Source organism: Hemiscyllium ocellatum, chromosome 23 (genome assembly GCF_020745735.1).
Source record: "Hemiscyllium ocellatum isolate sHemOce1 chromosome 23, sHemOce1.pat.X.cur, whole genome shotgun sequence".
Classification (NCBI taxonomy): Eukaryota; Metazoa; Chordata; class Chondrichthyes; order Orectolobiformes; family Hemiscylliidae; genus Hemiscyllium; species Hemiscyllium ocellatum.
This window is the reverse complement of record NC_083423.1, coordinates 17,886,050-17,905,322: the sequence shown is the minus strand read 5'-3', so window position 1 is coordinate 17,905,322 and position 19,273 is coordinate 17,886,050. Positions and strand designations below refer to the sequence as shown.

The following is a 19,273-nucleotide window of genomic DNA, read 5'->3' as shown; positions in this document are numbered from 1 at the left end:
CCTTGCTACTCTGTATATTTTAGTCTTCTGCTTCAGTTACAGAACTGAATTTAGTTTTTGGTAAGTTATTTCGTATCAGCAGTTGTAATAAGTTTTGTATTTCTTTAGTGTTGCTGATTTGGAGATGTTTTCATTGATGTGACCATCAGCTGATGCAGTTGGCAACAATGAATGTGCTGGATGGGAAGAAAAACTAACATGAATTTGTGTACCACCTGGTTGTGAGAAAGGGAGAATTTGTGACTTTTCGATGTTTTTCATTTCCCCAGGCATTCCAAACACTTCAGTCAATTAAAGACTTTTGAAAAAAATCATTGGCTATCACATTTGCTGTTTAATAATGTTCACACGTCAAGGTGCCACAAACAACAATGTGATAAATGACAAGATAAACTTACATTTCTGTTGCTGTTTTGATGTGGCTGTACTCACAATCAGCTTCAGGAGCTCTCTGACATCGAATCATGTATGAAAATATTAAGACAGTTGACCAAAAGCTTTGTTGAAGAGGGAAGTTTGAAAGAACTATCTAAAGGAGGAGAGACAGAAAATAAGGACTTAATTCCAGAGGGTCTAGCATTGACTAGGATTGTAGAATTTCTGTTTTTAATTCTTGCATGTGAGGGTTTAATGTTTCCTCTAAAAGACACCACTTTCAACAGTGTAACATTCTCTTGATGGAGAGCTATCATGCAGGCAGGTAGGATTGTTTTAGAATGGCATCATGGTCAGCACAGATGGTGGGCTGAAGGGCCTGTTCCTGTTGCTGGACTACATTTCTATAAAGGCTGCATTCATGCCTGTCAGTGATATTGCTGAGAGGGTACGTGTAATTTAGAAACAGGAGGGGCTGAGTAAGAAAGTTTGTAACAAACTGTAGACAAAGTGTGGGAAGAGACACTGTTGCAAGAGATCTGTGGACTACAATGAGAAGTAGTGTGGAAGTTTATAAGGTTTATGCCACACCTGCACACCTCAGTCCACCCCCATTGAATAGTGTGATGTTTGGGGAAAAAAAATGAGATCTAGCAGAAACAGCAAGCCATAGTCACCCTCAATATTGTCAAATGAAGGACAGAAACAGGACTGAAGTAAGGAAACAGGTGGCTATGGGTTTAAGTGAGTAAACTCTAAATGCTTGATTTAAGATGAGGTTTTCATCAGAGGTTAACTAAGGGGACTTTTTAAGGTGCAGGGTGATTGTTTTGGGTATTCATTAGGAGCACAAGATCTCAGAAGTTGGGGGAAGATCTGTAGAATGGTGCAAGTTTGGAGCATACAATGAGCTGAGAGGATATGGAGAAAGATAAGCATTTTAGTCTCAATTTTCGTGAGTTCCAAACACTGGGATTGAATCTTCTCCGAGGAGGTCCTAATGATTTTAAGGAAATGGGTCTTGAAATGAAAGGTTGGTATTTCTTGCCTATCCCAAGTCTCCTTCAGCTTCTGTTTCTGTTTGTAGAAATGTGTTGCAATTCAACGCTTGCTTTAAAGGGAAATTTAAGAATGTTGGTATAAGACTGGAATCCCATATAGGTCTACATTGAGTAAGGGCTTCATTTTTAGGACAACTGGACAGTTTTGTGTCTATTTTTACAGAAACTATTAATAATTTCCAAGATATTTTAAAGTAAATGCAAATTCTTTATTTTTCCTATGTCTGTATCAGTCTCTCTGGATTATTGATCAAAGTCTCTCAATTACTAGTCCAATACACAACTACAATCACAATCAGATAAAAGAAAGGGGCCAGATGGAAGAAGGAAGTAGTTAAATGGAGTAACAGTGATGAATCCTGGAAAAGTAAATGCTGAAAACTAATTGAATATAGAGAAAATCCACATTTAAACACATACTGGAGAAGCTGATGTGGAAAATTTCTGAAAGTCAAAGTTTGCAAAACTTTACAAAGAAAGGCTATAACTTAGCAAAAAGAATTCAGTATTAAATGGGTTCCTTTGTCAACACAGAGAGGTAGGCAATGTGGAGGAACCTTACAGGCGCACTGCATGATATTAACATCAGAAGACATGGAAACAAAAGTAGGCCATTCAGCCCATTGAGCTTGCTCAGCCATTCAATAAGATCATGGTTGACCTGATTGTGGCCTTTACTTTCCTGTCTGTTCTATGATTCCTGTGCTATTTTGTTGATCAAAAATTTGTCTAACATAGCCTGCATATTCAATGACCAAACCCCCACTGCTTTCTGTGAAGTGTATTCCAAAAACTAATGACCCCATGAGAAGAAACTTCTCATCGGTTTCTTAAATGAGATGCCCTTTGTTTTTAAATTGTTTCCTATTGTTATAAACTCTCATGCAGGAGAAACCGTTCTTCCAGCATCTACCCTGTCAAGCTTTCTCAGAATCTTTATAAATGTATATTTTAATACATTTTAAAAGTAGTATTACGTAATTAATTTTTAAAAAAGATCATGTGTCATTCTTCTAAACTTGATTGAGTATAGGCCCATCCTTCTGAACTTTCCTTGTGAGAGAATTCCGTCATCCCAGGAATAACCTTTACTAAATGTGTGCCAATGCAAGTTTGTCTCCCGTTAAGGAAGGACACTTACCTTGAACAATCTTACCTTTTTTCTCTTTCTGCAGAGCTGTACAGTTACACTGAAGAGCCTGAATTTGCTGCTAACAGGGATTGCTTTGAAGAGGATTTTGCAATACATGGTAATGGACAATTGCACGGGGTAGAAACGGGGTCCTCATAAAACCTTTGGTGTAATTGCCAGATTTGTTTGAGCAGGATTTTGGGGCAGGACAATTTTCCAGGATTGGAGTGAAGAAGCTGAAGTTTGGAGATAAATTTACCTGTAAGCGCCTTTTAATAATGAATGATGATAACTAGAATGCTAACAGGAATAAGGGACTTCAGTTTCTTGGAGAGGTAGGAGATAAATTAGGTTTGACCTTCAAAGATCAGGAAAGATTAAACAAATAGTTCATTGGTGTGCACATCTATGTCATGAATGTTTTGGTAGAATAGATGAGAAATTACCTCCATTGGAGAAATGATGGCAACAAGAGGACGCAGACTTAAGTTGATTGTCAAAAGAGCCAGAGTGAGAAATTATTTGCCTAGCAAGTTGTTTCTGTATGAAATAACCTGAAAAAGCGATCAAAACAGATTTGATAATAACTTTTGAGAGGGAATTCAATAAATATTTGAAAGGTAATAATACTTGATATGTGATGAGCAAAGGAGAATGAGAATATTGGATACCTCTTACAAACAACTTGTATAGAATTTGACAGACCAAATGATCACCTCATGTGCTGCATTATTCTATGAGCTGAACCATTTTAGAGATTTTGAGGACCGATGGACTGAGTCCTTCAGTAATTCTATTTGTTTTCCTAATTCCTGTCATTTCTGTTTTACATCATTTGATTAAGTTACCTTTTTCTGTGCATCCTTTCTACAATGTTATCATTTTAGGCCACTTAGTCCGTAGTGTGCACATTGTGATACATGGAAGTTTATACTATAACTCACAATAGGTTGTGCCATTGACTGCATCACTGGTTACTGAACCTCAAGTTCAATAAGATTAGCTCCAACCACAGCAATGCTCCCTGTTCCACTGCATTCATCTGATTAATTTCTGTTATTCTCAATGTGTTTGATAAACACCCACACACTGCCCAAAAACCCAGTTCACTACAGGCTAATTAACATCATCCGAGTGACTGCGGAGAAAGACCACAGGTAGCAGATTCCAGTTACATAATACATATAACATTTTTGTGGAGTGAAAGGAATATGTTTAACAGAGCAAGTTTCTCCCTCATTCATATTTCTTTTTGCTTCTTTTTTGTATGTAGTCTGTCTCAAATTCTGAAAATTAGTGGTCACATTGTTTCCCAGGGAATGGATTGAATTGGTCTGAAAACCTTTGGGGACCCAGAAAGGCTTGTTTACCTTGATGGAATTTTGGATTGACGAGGAATAGGAATGATGGCATCACTATAATTTAATACCCTTTTTTCCTTTTCCAGGAAGGGGCAAGAAATGGGTAGAATTGGAAGAAAATGAGCATAAATCCTACTTGATGAGGTTGCTGGATGGATTGGAAGTGATCAATAAGGAGAAGAGACTTAAATTTGCCAGAGCTATACTTTATCTAGCCCAAGGTAATTGATGATGGGACAGTATTACTCATTTCCTTTCCAAATTAACTCCTGCAGCTATTACTATTCTGTGAACAGCTGAGTCAACAATGTTGGGTGTAGACAGAAATTTGGAGTTGTAGCCTCAATCCAATTAGCCATGATATTATTGTATGGTGGAGCAGACTTGAGGAGCTTACTTCTTCTGGTAATTTATATGTTGTGTAAATCCAGTGGAAACTTCAAGCAACATCATGATTTAAACCAATGTTAACCTGTACAAAACATAGACCTGAAGCACAAGGATGTTTAACACCCTAACTAGTCACACTTCATATACATACATATAGATGATAAGACATGAGCCATGTGCAGTAGTCTCTAAATTAAATCCACCTCAGATTATGTCTGCAAAAATTTGTGTTCTTCATGCTCCCCTACCCCACTTCATTGGCAAGTTGAGTTCCTTCAGTGTCAAGTTCAAGAGCATGATTTGAAAACATTTGACATTGACCCATACCAATAGGACTGACATGACTTCCATTTCTGATCAGTAAACTGCACACTTTTCCAGTGTTCCCAGTAGGCTGTGCATAGCTATCCAGAAAGTACCGGCTGGGCCATTCTCAAAATGTCTCTCTTCGGATACGACACAAGATAATGCAAATGTATGCACATTGTAAAGGGCAAGGCACATGCTTTTTAAAATATTATAAGAGATATGAGGTTGTCTTACCCACAAGAAACAAAACTAAAACAGTGTCTTTTCCTCCTACTTGCTATACTTGATTCTTCTGCTTTAATTTTTCCTCAGGTGTGTTTGATGACTGCTACACAGAAACTGAAGTAATACATTGGGCTCGATACAATGTCTTCCTTCTCTATGAAATGGGCACATTTGGGGCATTGGTGGAGCTGCTCAACATGGAGATCGAGTGAGTGAAGGAGACAACCCGTTGGTGGTTGTGACAATCTGTCAGTAGGTCACTTTTCAGCATTAAGTTAAATTAAGCTCATAAGCCCACTGGATGGGGTCCAGTAAAACCGTAGGCTGGGATACATCTTGACAAGCCTAACAGAGGACGTCCTACCCTAAGAGACTAGGATCTCCTCAAATTTGTGAAGAGGGGTGTGAGTAGCGGTTGGTGAAAGGCCAGTTCAGGACTGATGTTAGAGAGTATTTCATCAGACTAGGAGTGGTCAGGACCCAGAGTAATCCCTGGACAGAGCAGGGAAGGCATAAACTTTGGATTCATTCATAAAGTTAGGTGCCTTGATAGGGAGAATCAAAGAAGAACATGTTAGATAGGCCCATTGGCGTCCTCCTTATATCTCTGTGAACTATTGCAGTTGTGATCAAATACAAACTCTAGCTTGCATTTGGCAACTTGAATTGTGCTGTTGTATAATGTCAAACTGAGCCAGTGGGCAACATCAGAGAATTAGTTCTATTCTGTATACATCATAGAGTTTATGACTGTCACCTTGTTAATGGAAGTATGCATATAGATGAAAATATACTTCTGTTTATATGCAGTAACAGCCAGACATGCAGCAGTTCTCTGAGAAAACCAGCCATCTCCCTAGCAGATAGCACTGAACTGAGGTGAGAGGATTGTATATCCGTTCCTAACTACATCAGTCCTCCTACAAGATGTGGCGACCTGAATCATAAAATACGTCTGACCGTCTGTGTTCCACGGAAACATGTTCTAACTGTTGGCTATTTGTGTTTTTTGTCTCTACTCCATTGCCTGTTCTGAAGGTATTAGCTCATACTGTGCTGTAAGGCACCACCTGGTACTTTGCTCACATCCAACATGTGTGCCATGAGCTGATGTTGCCAGACTATTTAACTCACCCAATTCAGGTATCCATACCTGTCCAGTTTCCAGTAGTATTGTCTGGATAGCAACCTGAAAATGGGCAATGGTATTGTTGAGTGGCAGATCCAGTGACCAGTTTTAATAGCATTCTTGTGAACTGACCAGGGTCAAATCACCTGCTCTGGTTGATGCATTCTGGTTACCATACTTGCACACTGACCACTGAGGCCCATTCAAGTAAGGAAGAGCCTTAATTCTATATTTTCCTGCTGACTTTTGGGATAAGCTTTCAGCAGTTATCATCCTAGAGTGACTCAGTGCTCCACTGTTGGGTGTTTGTATGACAGCAGTTTTATCAAGGCCCTGACACTTGTGCATGGCCAATATTCCAGGGTGCTGCTCAATATTATGTACCTGATGGTGGAGATCATACGATGTGAGGGTGAGGATGACAAACCCGAGTGGAGCTCAGCCAGAAACGGACTCCGGACTGAACTAAGTGAGTATTTTGTTCGCCGAGCTGGGAGTCTTCTCACAAACTTTGAACTAAGTGAGTATGATTACTTCCCCGTCTGTTGGGAATTGATCTATTAATCTGATTCTCTATCTAATCCTACAGCGTTCACCCTTCTAGACAGACTTTGTTTTTTATCTTATCGGATATTAGTATCATTGGTGCGGCCGACAATTCTTGCCCATCCCTCAGTGGCCTTGAGAAGGTGGTGGTGAGCTGCCACCACTTGAATTGCTGTGGTCCACTAGGAGTGGCAACACCCACATTACAGTTAAAAAGGATCTTAATTCAGCTGTAGTGAAAGAAGAATAATATACTTTCCAAGTCAGGATAGTTAGTGGCTTGGAGTGGAATTTGCAGGTGATGCTGTTTTCATGACTTTGCTGCCATTATATTTATGATGTGGTTGAGCTTGTGGGTTTGGAAGGTGCAGTCAAAGGACCCTTGGTCAGTTGCTTTGGTGCATCTTGCAAACACTGTTATTGGTGGGGGTGAGTTTGAATGTTAAGTTGGTGGATGTAGTACCGTAGGATAAAGTGAGGACTGCAGACGCTGGAGATCAGAGCTGAAAATGTGTTGCTGGAAAAGCGCAGCAGGTAAGGCAGCATCCAAGAAGTAGGAGAATCAATGTTTCGGGCATGAGCCCTTCAGGAATGAGCATGTAGTACCATTCCGGATGTAGTACCATATCTGGATGGTGTTTTTGAATGTTTTTGGAACTGCATTCGTCCGGTCTAGTGGAGCATATTCCATTATTCTCCTGACACATATCGGGTAAATGCTGGCTAAGCTTTGGGGAGTCAGAAGGTGATTTAATCACCTCAGAATTCCAGCCCCTGGACCACTTGTTGGTGTAGCCACTGTATTTATATGGCTTGATCTAATTTCTGGTAAGTAGTAACCCGTAGGATGTTGATGGTTGGAATAGTCATGCCACAGAATGTCAAGGGAATTAGTTGAGGATTGGCTGTCTGACAGAAGGCAGAGAGTTGGGATAAAAGGTACTTTTTTGGAATGGCAGCCGGTGACAAGCGGTGTCCCGCAGGGTTCAGTGTTGGGGCCGCAGCTGTTCACATTATATATTAATGATCTGGATGAAGGCTCTGGGGGAATTCTAGCAAAATTTGCTGATGATACGAAGTTAGGTGGACAGGCAGGTAATACTGAGGAAGTGGGGAGGCTGCAGAAGGATCTAGACAGTTTGGGAGAGTGGTCCAGGAAATGGCTGATTGAATTCCATGTGTGCAAAATGCGAGGTCTTGCACTTCGGAAAAAAGAATACAAGCATGGACTACTTTCTAAACGGTGAGAAAATTCGTAAAGCCAAAGTACAGAGCGATCTGGGAGTGCTAGTCGAGGAGTCTCTAAAGGTAAACATGCAGGTTGAGTCCGTGATTAAGAAAACGAATGCAATGTTGCCATTTATCTCAAGGGGGTTGGAATATAAAAGCACCATTGTACTACTGAGACTTTATAAAGCTCTGGTTAGGTCCCATTTGGAGTACTGTGTCCCCACACCTCCGGAAGGACATACTGGTACTGGAGCATGTCCAGCAGATTCACACGGATGATCCCTGGAATGGTAGGTCTAACATACGAGGAACGGCTGAGGATCCTGGGATTGTATTCATTGGAGTTTAGAAGATTTATGGGAGATCTAATAGAAACTTACAAGATAATATGTGGGTTGAAAAGGGTGGACTTTAGGAAATTGTTTCCATTAGGCGAGGAGACTAGGACCCGTGGACACAGCGTTAGAATTAGAGGGGGTAAATTCAGAACAGAAATGCGGAGACATTTCTTCAGCCAGAGAGTGGTGGGCCTGTGGAATTCATTGCTGCAGAGTGCAGTGGAGGTTGGTACACTAAATGTCTTCAAGGGAGAGATTGACAAATTCTTGATGTCACAAGGAATTAAGGGCTACAGGGAGAATGCGGGTAAGTGGAGTTGAAATGCCCATCAGCCAATGATTGAATGGCAGAGTGGATTCGATGGGCCAAATGGCCTTACTTCCACTCCTATGTCTTATGGTCTTATATTCTTACTTATTAGATGGAGGTGACCATTGCCTGGCATTTGTTTAAAATCGGAGACTGCTGCAAATGTGCAGCGGGTCAGTCCGTATCAAGACAAAGGATGGGTTACTAATGGTATGGTAGTCTTGTCTCACTTGTGTGTTCTGACCAAGGGGCAAGAATCCAAAACCTCTGTAATCTGACCTTTCACTTCACTTGGGCACTGACTGAACAAATGTGCTTTAATTTTCTGATTTTTAAAAAATTTCAAGCATCCATATTTGCTGTCTTACTTGATGTTTTACAACTACGTGGGTTTGTTGGGGTGAAAAGTGGAGGGGAAGACAAAGAGATGAGAAACTGTTAACTGTTTAAAAATAAATGCAAAGTGCTCACTGCAGGGAACGAGTCCAACTCCATCAGTTATAAAACAAGTAATGCCCTGGATTTTATCTGATAAAAGTTGTAATCTCAGAAGTATTGACCCAGAAATTTGTGTACAGAATTTGGGAAGACATAACCAGGGCACAGTGTTGAGACCAAAACTAGGGTGTGTAAATTGTCACTGAGATACCTAATAAGGAATTCATGCAAAACATCTTTACTCGGTGTTTAACAATGCAGCACTTGTTAATTGTGTGTCAGTCGAGTTTATTAATATCCAAGTGAATGATGTTTTTAATTTCACTTGAGCATTTATGAAGAGACGCATACAAATTTTTTTTTCTTTTTGGTGAAGTGGTCTCTGGGACAGAAGGTTGGAGTTCAAGTCCACTTGCTTTTGAGACGTATCATGATATCTCTGAGCAGGTTTATTTACAAAGAAAAAAAGTGTACTGATTAAAACTGCTCTGCTATTGAGTTGGGAAGTGTATGTTTATAACTTTTCACTCTGCAGATAACTGTAAGGATATGTAAAGACAGGATCCAAACATAGAACAATATAGTGCAGAACAGGCCCTTTGGCCCTCGATGTTGTGTCGACCTGGGAACTAATCTAAGCCCATCCCCTCCACACTATCCCATCATCATCCATATGCTTATCGAAGGACTGTTTAAATGCCCCTAATGTGGCTGAGTTAATTAGATTGGCAGGCAGGGCATTCCATGCCCTTACCACTCTGAGTAAAGAACCTGCCTCTGATATCTGTCTTCCATCTATCATCCCTCCATTTGCAGTTATGCCCCCTCGTGCAAGCCGATGTCGTCATCATCCTAGGAAAAAGACTCTCTCTGTCCACTCTATCTAATCCTCTGATCATCTTGTATGTCTCTATTAAATCCCCTCTTAGCCTTCTCTCCAGTGACAACAGGCCCAAGTCCCTCAGCCTTTCCTCATAAGACCTTCTCTCCAGACCAGGCAACATCCCGGTAAATCTCCTCTGCGTCTTTTCCAATGCTTCTACATCCTTCCTGTAATGGGGTGACCAGAACTGTACACAATATTCCAAGTGACGAATATCATCAGCAAGTAACTTTCTAAAATACTGTCGAACTTATCACCATCTGAAGTAGTTAAGCAACACTGATATTTTTATGGAGAACTTGAGGGAGAAAGGAATTGATATATGCTAGTGGGTTGCACTGAAGAGGAGGAGGAGGAGGTTCATGTGGGTAAAAGCGAGCATTGACCAATTGGACCCTCCAGTCTGTTTCTCTGCTCCAAATACTTTGTATATGCTCCAGTGTGGTTTTAAATACATTCCTTTAAATGTGATCTGTTAAATGCCAACTGTTGACTTTAAAACAAAAACTTGGCAACTGTAGTGTTTTTTTTAATTGCAAACGTGAATACATTTTGTTTTCATGTACCTGGTAGGGATGGTAATATTCAGCAAATCCCATGATCTTGATTGCTTCCAATCACTTTTGCTGAGCATCAGGTTAGAATGAGGAGGCTCTAACTGTAATGGAGCCGGTAGTTGAATACCCGCTGTTGCTGTCTGTCTGGACTCCCACATGAAGATTGACCAATTTGGGATGTGAAAATTTAACTGACATGTTCTGAGCCACACCACAGCATGTTTATTATTGGCAAGATATTCAACTGTAGCTGAGCCCAGTCATATCCTTATTGTGATCCAGCAGCCATTCCAGGTTGGTGAGTTGATACCCTGCCCGCCACCCACTGCCCACCCCCCCCCCCCCCCCTTACAGCCCAGGCCATTTCTTCAGCTGCCTATTCCAGCAGCAACTGTTTTGTAAGAAGATGCAAAGGTTCTTTTTCTTTCTTTGTCTCTGTCTCTGTGTCTCTGTCTCTGTGTCTGTCTCTCTCTCTCTCTCTCTCTCTCTCTTTGTCTCTCTCTCTCTCTTGCACTCTGTCTCTGTTTGTCTCTGTCTCCTTCTCCACCCTGCTTGCAACTAAAACAGAGTTGTTACTGAAGTTGTGTGAATAAAGTTTGCAGTTGGATTACTCCAAACTCATCCAGACTGCACTATTTCTCAAGTAGTTAATGTGTGTCCTCTGTTGATTATTTGCATCCTATTCCTTAGGTTCCCCAGTCCATAATGGTGAGCCGTTTGCAGTTCTCCTATTCTCTCTCATTAATAAATACTGTAATGGATACACTCCACATTGCCCTGTTAAGAAGGTGTTGCTGCTCCTTTGGAAAACTATTCTGGTAGGTCTTTTTGTATTTTCCATTATATTATATTTTTAACTCCCTCTAAATTTTATTCTCAGGGTATGAGCTTTGCTGGTAAGGCCAGAATTTTAAATCAAACCTTAATTTCTCACTCTCAAGAACGCGGTGATGTGTTGCCTTGAACTAATGCAATCAGTGTGGAATTGGTACACTCACTCAGGAAGGGAGTTTTGGGAAGAAACATCTGAATTTATGGCCAGGTTTATATGATGCATATGATGGTGATAGTGGTGTTTCCAGGGATGCCCTTATTTAAATTGATGGAAATGCTGGGTTTAGGAGCTGCTGAAGAAACCCCCTTGAATTGCTGTAATACATCTTGTGGATGGTACGTGCTGCAGACAACTATTCTCCCACACGTACTTACACCCATCTCCTGCAGATGCTGCTCCTCACTAAGGTTTGGATCCATAGCTGCAATAGACTGATACCTTGGACCAGGGGCTGTTCTGGCTCCTCCATTTCTGGAGAGCATCATAACTGAGTCTACACCTGATCTTGTCTTTCCTGAACTTCATTGGAGTTAGGCTAGCCATGAGGCAAAGGAACCATAGCTAGTTTTTTTTTCCATCTTCGTAGGAGCACTGAGGTCACGTTTCCAACATAACCAATATCACCAAAAGTAGTAGTTACCGGCACAGGCCAGTCTGGAACTGGAATTTCAGATGCTGTATGAATTAGTAGTACTCCTTTCAATCCCTGCAGGCTATTAAAACCCCTTGCTTGTCCTGCTCCTGAGCTGGGATCTTCACAGTGTTTTTCCCCTTCCTGTGAGGAGGCATTATTGACCTGCTTGATGCCAGTCTAAGTGCTAATTTTGTCCCATCAAAATTTCCTCAGTATTTCAATGTGTTTTGTAGATGGGGCCCTATATTACATTGGTGCCCTTAACATGGGCACCACAGAACTTGATGTCACGCTGCTACAGGCATCAAAACTTACCAGGTAGAGCTTGGCATCAAAGAGATATACAGCACGGAAACAGACCCTTCAGTCCAACTCAACCATGCAGACCAGATGTCTTTAACTGATCTAGTTCTGTTAGCCAGCATTTGGCCCACATCCCTTTAAATCTTTCCTATTCATATATCCATCCGGATGCCTTTTAAATGTTGCAATTGTACCTGTCTCTGTCACATCCTCTGGCAGCTCGTTCCATATGTGTACCACCCTCTCTGTGAAAATGTTGCCCCTCAGATCTCTCTTAAATCTTTTCCCCTCTCACCTTAAAGCCATGCCTTCTAGTTTTGGACTCCCCTACACTGAGGAAAAAGACATTGTCTATTTACCCTGTCTATGTCCTTCATGATTTTATAAACCTCTATAAGGTCACCCCTCAGCCTTCAATGCTCCAGCCTATTCAGCCTCTCCCTCCTTGTAACTTTTTTCTGAAACCTTTCAAGTTTCGCAACATCTCCCTCTCGCAGGGAGACCAGGATTGAACACAGTATCCTAAAAGTGGCCTAACCAATGTCCTGTGCAGTCACAACATGACATGCCAACTCCAATACTCTGACCAATAAAGGCAAGCGTGCCAAGCACCTTTTTCATTTCACTGTGTCTCCATTTTTAAAAAACAATGTATCTGCGCCTCTTAGGTCTGTCTTCAGCAACACTCCCCAGGGCACTCCCATTAACTGCTGAAGTCCTGCCCTGGTTTCCCTTACCAAAATGCAATACCTCACAATTATTAAATTAAACTCCGTCTGCCACTTTTTGGCCCTTTGGCCCATCCAATGAAGGTCCGTTTTACTCTTAGAACTTTCTTTTGACTGTCTACTATGCCACTAATTTTGATGTCATCTGCAAGCTGACTAAGCATACCTCCTATGTTCACATTCAAATCATTTATATAAATGGCAAAATGCAGTGGACCCAATAATTGATCCTTGTGGCACAATGCTGATCACAGGACTCCAGTTTGAAAAACAAATATCCATCACCTTCAAATCAATTTTGTATCCAATTGGCTAGCTCTTCCTTGGATCCATGTGATCTAACTTTGCTAACCAGTCTACCATGCAGAATCTTATTGAATGACTTGCTGAAGTCCATATAAACAACTGCCTTCATCAATCTTCTTTCTCACTTCTTCAAAAAACTCAATCAAGACCCAATTTCCCACTCTCAAAACCATGTTGGCTATCCCTAATGAGTCCTTGCCTTTCCAAATGCATGTCCCTCAGAATCCTTTCCAACAGCTTACCCACCATTAACATTAAGTTCCCTGGTCTATAGTCCCCTGGCTTTTCTTACCACTTGTCTTATATGATGGCACCACATTAGCCAACCTCCAGTCTTCCAGCACCTCACTCGTTGCTATCAATGATACAAATGTCACAGCAAGGGGACCAGCAATCTCCTCCCTAGATTCCCACAAAATTCTGGGTTACACCTGATCAGGTCCTGGGGATTTATCCACCTTTGTGTTTAAAGACATCCACCACCACCTCCTGTAATATGGATTTCAAGATATTACTAATTCAAGCTTTTCAAAATATTACTATTTATTTCTCCAAGTTCTCTAGTTTCCATATCCTTCTCTACAGTAAATATTGATGTGAAATACTCGTTTAATATCTCACCCACTTCCTGTTGTTCTACACCTAGACGGCCTTGTTGATCCTTAAGGGGTCCTACTTTCTCCTTAGTTACCAGTTTGCCCTTAATACATTTGTAGAATCCCTTTGGATTCTCTTTCAACCCTACTTGCCATCCTGATTTCCCTTGAATATACTCCAACTGCCCTCATACCCCTCACTCGATCCCAACTGTCTCAACTTGACGTATGCCTCCTTTTCCTTGACCAAATCCTCCTTCATCTCCATTGACCAATCCAGTATTTGCATTTTGCTGTCGTTGGCTGCATAGGATATTTGAAAGAGTTCTTGATGGGGCAGAGAAATTCCACAGGCAAACTGTGCCTTTGAGCTTGTATATACTCGGGACAAATGCGTTAACTATTCAATTCTAGGTATTAATGTACATTGCCAGAGTAATCTTCAGGAGAGTCGTAGATGAATAAACAAGTCACTCGTGTCTCTGTGTGCTGAATAGGAATATTTGATTTTCAGCTATTCAGCCTAAGCTTGTGTGGATAGAGCTAGTATTAAACAAGTTTCCCAAAGCTCTACAAAGTCTTCTATTTGATTAGATTAGATTTCCTACAGTGTGGAAACAGGCCCTTCAGCCCAACAAGTCCACACCGACCCTCTGAAGGGGAGCCCACCCAGACCCATTCCCCTCTGTCTAATGTACTTCACACTATGGACAATTTAGCAAGGCCAATTCACCTGACCTGCACATCTTTGGACTGTGGGAGGAAACCGGAGCACCCAGGAAGAATGTGCAAACTGCACAAAGACAGTTGCCCAAGGCAGGAATTGAACCTGGGTTCCTGGCGCTGTGAGGCAACAGTGCTAACCACTGAGCCACTGTGCTGCCCTTAAAGTATCTATTCAATTACCATCTGAAAGTTATTACATCTCTGCCTTCAGCATTTCTGCAAGCATGTTCCAATTCACAAAAAAAAACTTGCTTCCCGAAATAAAAAGTCTCATCACCTCTCTGGTGCTCTTTGTCAATTATTTTAAATCTACCTTCTGATTACTGACCTCTCCTTCCCAGTGAAAATTATTTAATCAATCAAATCGTACAATTTTAATCACTTCTAACATCTTCCCTTCCTCAGCAGTAAAGATAATCTCATCTCTCCTTGCCACTCCACATGACTGAAGACTTTCATCCAGCTGGCCTTTATTAAATTTCATCTCCGTTCTCTACAAGGCCTTTGGTGCATTTGCCAATTTTTTGGTCATTAATTAAAAAGGTCCTTTGTTGCATTTACCTTTCAGTTCCTCAGTGTTCTGCTTGTACTTGGTACCATTGAATGGATGAGCTCATTTGATTAATTACTTTCCTTTGTTCTCAGTTCTGTTTTGGAGGGTTTGAGAAACTCCAAGAGTTGAAAGTGGAAAAGCGAGTGAAGCTGGGACTTCCTCCATTGTTGGAGAACAGTATTCAGGTGACACGGACTCTGCGAGCCACCTCTCCACCAGCAACAGCCATGGACATCCTAGAGCAGCAACAGAAGCGAGGTCGCAGGGGCCGGAGGGTAAGATCCATCTTCACAGCTGCTGATACCCCCCTGCTCTTTGTGAAAACTAGGAAGAAGCCAATCAACCTCTTTGCCCTGCCCTGCCCTAGATTATGGTTGATCTTAACCTTAATTCAGCTTGTCTGCCTGCCTTGGTCCCATATCCCCTCGAACAAGCTCAGTTTTGAAAGTAAACCTGGCTGGATGGGGAGGAGATACTCTCTGATGGACATCAGTCAGTATGTTAACTGTCTGATGTCACTGGCAGGTTCTGGTGAAGCAGGACAGCCTGGATATCTACTGTGAGAGAGATGAGGCTCGGGAGGAGGAGGAGGAAGCAGATGATGGTGATGGTGCGATTGAGGGAGAATTGGATGCACTGGAGAGGGAGGCACTGATTCAGGACCTCCCCTCCCCTGGACTGGTGCCAGAGAGACTCTTCTTCCCACGGTGCCTGCCCTGGGCCACTAAAGTCAGGTCAGTATAAATTGCTTTTGGCTTTGGAGAATGTTTTTGTTTTTGTTTTTGTTTGGCCTAGTGATTTCTTGTGACGGGCTCCTCCTCCACCACCACAACCACCTCCATGCTCCCCACCCCCACCCCCACCACCACCATCTTATTGTCGGTTGTTCCCTGGAGGTACATGTCCCACAGAAAAAAAGCTAATCTCTTGTATGTAGCACCACATCTAGCAAACTATAAGCATCCGGATTGCTGAGTATAACCCTACCTACGTTATACTTGTCTCTCTCTTCCCTCGGAGACTCCATTGAACTTCTGTTCAGTGACTACCCAAAACCCCCTCAACAACATACAAATGCACACTGAAATATCCTCACGGCACCTCTGCTCATAAATGTTTGATTTGTTTTCATTTGTATGTGCCCCAGTTGTTTAATCTGCTGCATGTTGCCAACTCAAAGCCTTCTTGCCTCCAAAGTTAATCTTGTCTTCAGTTTTGCTTTTACTTCTGCAGAGAGAAGGACATCGAAGATTTTCTGGAAGTCAGTCGGTGCAAATTCATTGGATTCACATTGGGAAAGTGAGTAGGAAAGTAGAGCTTTAATTCTCTGAGAAGTGAGCTTGCATATGTATGTATCTGTATTTACACCTGTGTATTGTCATATTTATCTGATATGTATGTGCTTGTATCTGTAGCTATATATATTATATATAAAATGCTAGACTTTTGTCTGTCAACTCAACAGTGACAGTGGGGCTAGTTACAATGAAATGAAACATGTCCGTATTTCCTGCTGCTTCTCACTGTGTGTACACTCCCTTCTTGCTGCCTGTCTCCATGCAGTGGCTGCTGAAACATGAAGATTGCAGGCAGAAAGACCATTTAAAATTGCACTTTTTTATAGTATTAAAGGGTTATTGAATAGAAACGTATCTGAAGTGAAGTCTGTCAATGTCATGGGTTCAGAAAATTCTGATCTTGGGAAAACGATATCTCCATAGAAGTCGTGTTGGAAAGATTCTTTAGAATGAAAGCAGGAATGAATGCAAGTTTATAGTTATGAATAAACACTTGAGAAATTAGTAAATTTTATAAACTGAAACTCAGAAGGGTTAAGGAGGATCAAATAGAGACTTGAAGATGTGTGGCTCAGAGATGCAGGCGAGGATCAGCAGGAAAACAACTAGAGTGAAGTTATCAAATATTTATCTGTAGATATTAAACATCTTGACTTGGATTTACTGAGACAAATGTAAACAGGTTGAGAAAAATGATGGGGATGTTAGGTTAGTGTGCTCCAATTGAAGAGCAAGCATGTGTAGGTTGGGCCAAATTGCCAGTTACTGTAGTATCACTTTTGTGATTGTGATTCTACCTTGTGTATAACCTCTCCCAACTCTGCTCTCTATATTACACTTCCAAATATTCTGTGTACTCACAATGACTATAGTGAACTCCACCAGTCTTTAAGTGTGGCTCACCTGTGGATTTAAAATGTTCTTATGCTTTCTCTTTCCAGTGACACTGAAACCCTGGTGGGTTTGCCCAAGCCCATTCACAATAGTGTGAAAATACTGAAACAGGTAGGAGAGGAGATGCTGGGTATATTTCTTCTGGATCATGCACGGTTTTTATTATTTCTTAAAAACAAAAATGCATAAGCAAATATTTTGACAAAGCAAAATGTTTCCTTTAAAATAAAATACAGACACCGTGTCTCTTTGTATCTGACTGAGAAAGGTCACCATTTGAAGGACACACTTACTTAGAACTGTAACAATCTCTGGTTCCTGCCTTGATAAAGGGCTCTACACCCACAGACTTAACCTGGTTCTTTTCATTCACTGTCTCATCTATGAAAATTAAGATCCTTGTAAGAGAACAAGCAAGAGAAAAATCCTGTTGAGAAAAACTAAAAACTGATTAAACAATTGTTTACTGGAGGTAATCTAAAGGAGAAGATGCCTTATAACAAACCCTATCCATTATTTTTATCACTGACATCACGACTATTATGTATATTCTAGATAAAATATGCATAAATTGTGGATACTAAGGAGTAAAAAGATCTAGGAATAGTGTGAGAAAGTGCGTTGTGGTAGGAGTTCACCTGTGAATATTGATCAAGCTAAAAGGGTTGAACACACTACTTCAGCTCTTGTTATATTCCTTGATACCTGGAGTTCCTATACAGACCGAAATCCAGACATTCACAGCAGTGCAATTGCAGACATCAGCAGTGAGTGGGCATTTGTATTGGTGGGGATGTTGCATATAACTTGGGGTGAAATCTATCATGGGCTGACACTCCCACAGTGAGTTACCAAAGGCAAGGAGAAATTCTGCATTGAAGCAAATGAGTGAGGTATTCATTTTCAAAACGATGTGGTGACTGAAAAACTCGGAAGAGAACACCCCAGGCGGCAAAAAGTGAGGAATCCATCAGTGAGCTGATCCTTCAGGTTTGATAGTGGAGGAAAAAACTTGGATCAATGTGCTGTATTTTCCTCTGAAAGGATGAACCAGTATTACCTGCCTTTGTTATATTAGGGTGATTTTTGTTTTTTTGTGTGTGTACATTAGAGGGAAATCAAACAGTTCTTTCTTTCTTTCTCTCTCTCGCTCGCTCGCTAGTACTGATTAGATGTTTCTCTCAGTCTGTGTTTTGTCTAAGACAAGTTGCCACATTGCAACCATCCTATTTTTAGGTCCAGTATGGTGTACGGGCTGGGAACTGTAGAAGATTACTCACTAAGCACAACATGCAGATCTGTACCAGAAAATTGCTGAGTGAACTTTTTTTTTTCTCCTTTTCCTTGTGTTTTCTTTCTTGTGTGCACTTGCTGTCTCAGTCCTATCTTTCAGTCCCACAGCAAGATGTGGGCTTAATAACCTCTGACATCTTTTGTTGCAAAGATGCATGTTGGCAGTTCAATACTTGAGGCCTCTTTTGTTTTTACCTTTTTAGAAAAGGAAATTCTCTATATAAGCAAGGACTCTATTTGTAAATCCAGTGTACTAGAAATAACAAATCAGTCTGCTGGTAGTTCTCAGACACAAGATTCCATTATGAAGAAGTTTAACTATTCATTTTCAATTTGAGGTTTCTAGATGCAAGTTTAGCTGCCAATTTAGCCTCTACGGGCAACTAAACTTCAAAAAGTAATTAAATGAAATTAAATAGCTGAGAAAAGCTTTGGGAGCTCCTGTGTGTATGAATGAATGAGTGACGCTATATATAACTGCTGCTAGTTAAAGACTCTCAGCAACTGTACTAGTCAATTTATCTTGTACAAACAGCAGAGAAAGTCTGAAACTCTTCAGAGACCAGATTCACTGTGAAGTTATTTTCTTCTTTGCTTTTTGGAATGATTGAAATCAAAATGTATTCTTTCAGTTTTGTAAAGTTGAACTAAATGATCGGTCTCTGTGCTGTGAGATTCTAACTGGATCAGACTTCATGTGTCATTTTACGCCGCAGAATTTTTACTGAGTCTGATGCTGCCTTTCTGTCAGCTGCGCTATTGGAAGGGTTAGGCCAGGCGTGAGCAGTGCTTTAACCCTCCATGTCAATAATCTACTGCAACT

General features: G+C 41.0%; 1 protein-coding gene across 1 annotated transcript in view; it reads left to right on the top strand.

The window, feature by feature from the left end:
• Window positions 1-19,273, top strand: part of LOC132826576 (striatin-interacting protein 2-like) — a 40,904-nt gene that overhangs the window by 3,573 nt on the left and 18,058 nt on the right. Inside the window, exons 3-12 of the mRNA XM_060842533.1 lie at window positions 2,612-2,686; window positions 4,016-4,150; window positions 4,941-5,061; window positions 5,664-5,732; window positions 6,345-6,451; window positions 10,975-11,102; window positions 15,058-15,240; window positions 15,491-15,699; window positions 16,199-16,264; window positions 17,205-17,268. Coding sequence (XP_060698516.1) covers window positions 2,612-2,686; window positions 4,016-4,150; window positions 4,941-5,061; window positions 5,664-5,732; window positions 6,345-6,451; window positions 10,975-11,102; window positions 15,058-15,240; window positions 15,491-15,699; window positions 16,199-16,264; window positions 17,205-17,268 — 1,157 coding nt within the window. The remainder of the gene's footprint in view (window positions 1-2,611; window positions 2,687-4,015; window positions 4,151-4,940; window positions 5,062-5,663; window positions 5,733-6,344; window positions 6,452-10,974; window positions 11,103-15,057; window positions 15,241-15,490; window positions 15,700-16,198; window positions 16,265-17,204; window positions 17,269-19,273) is intronic.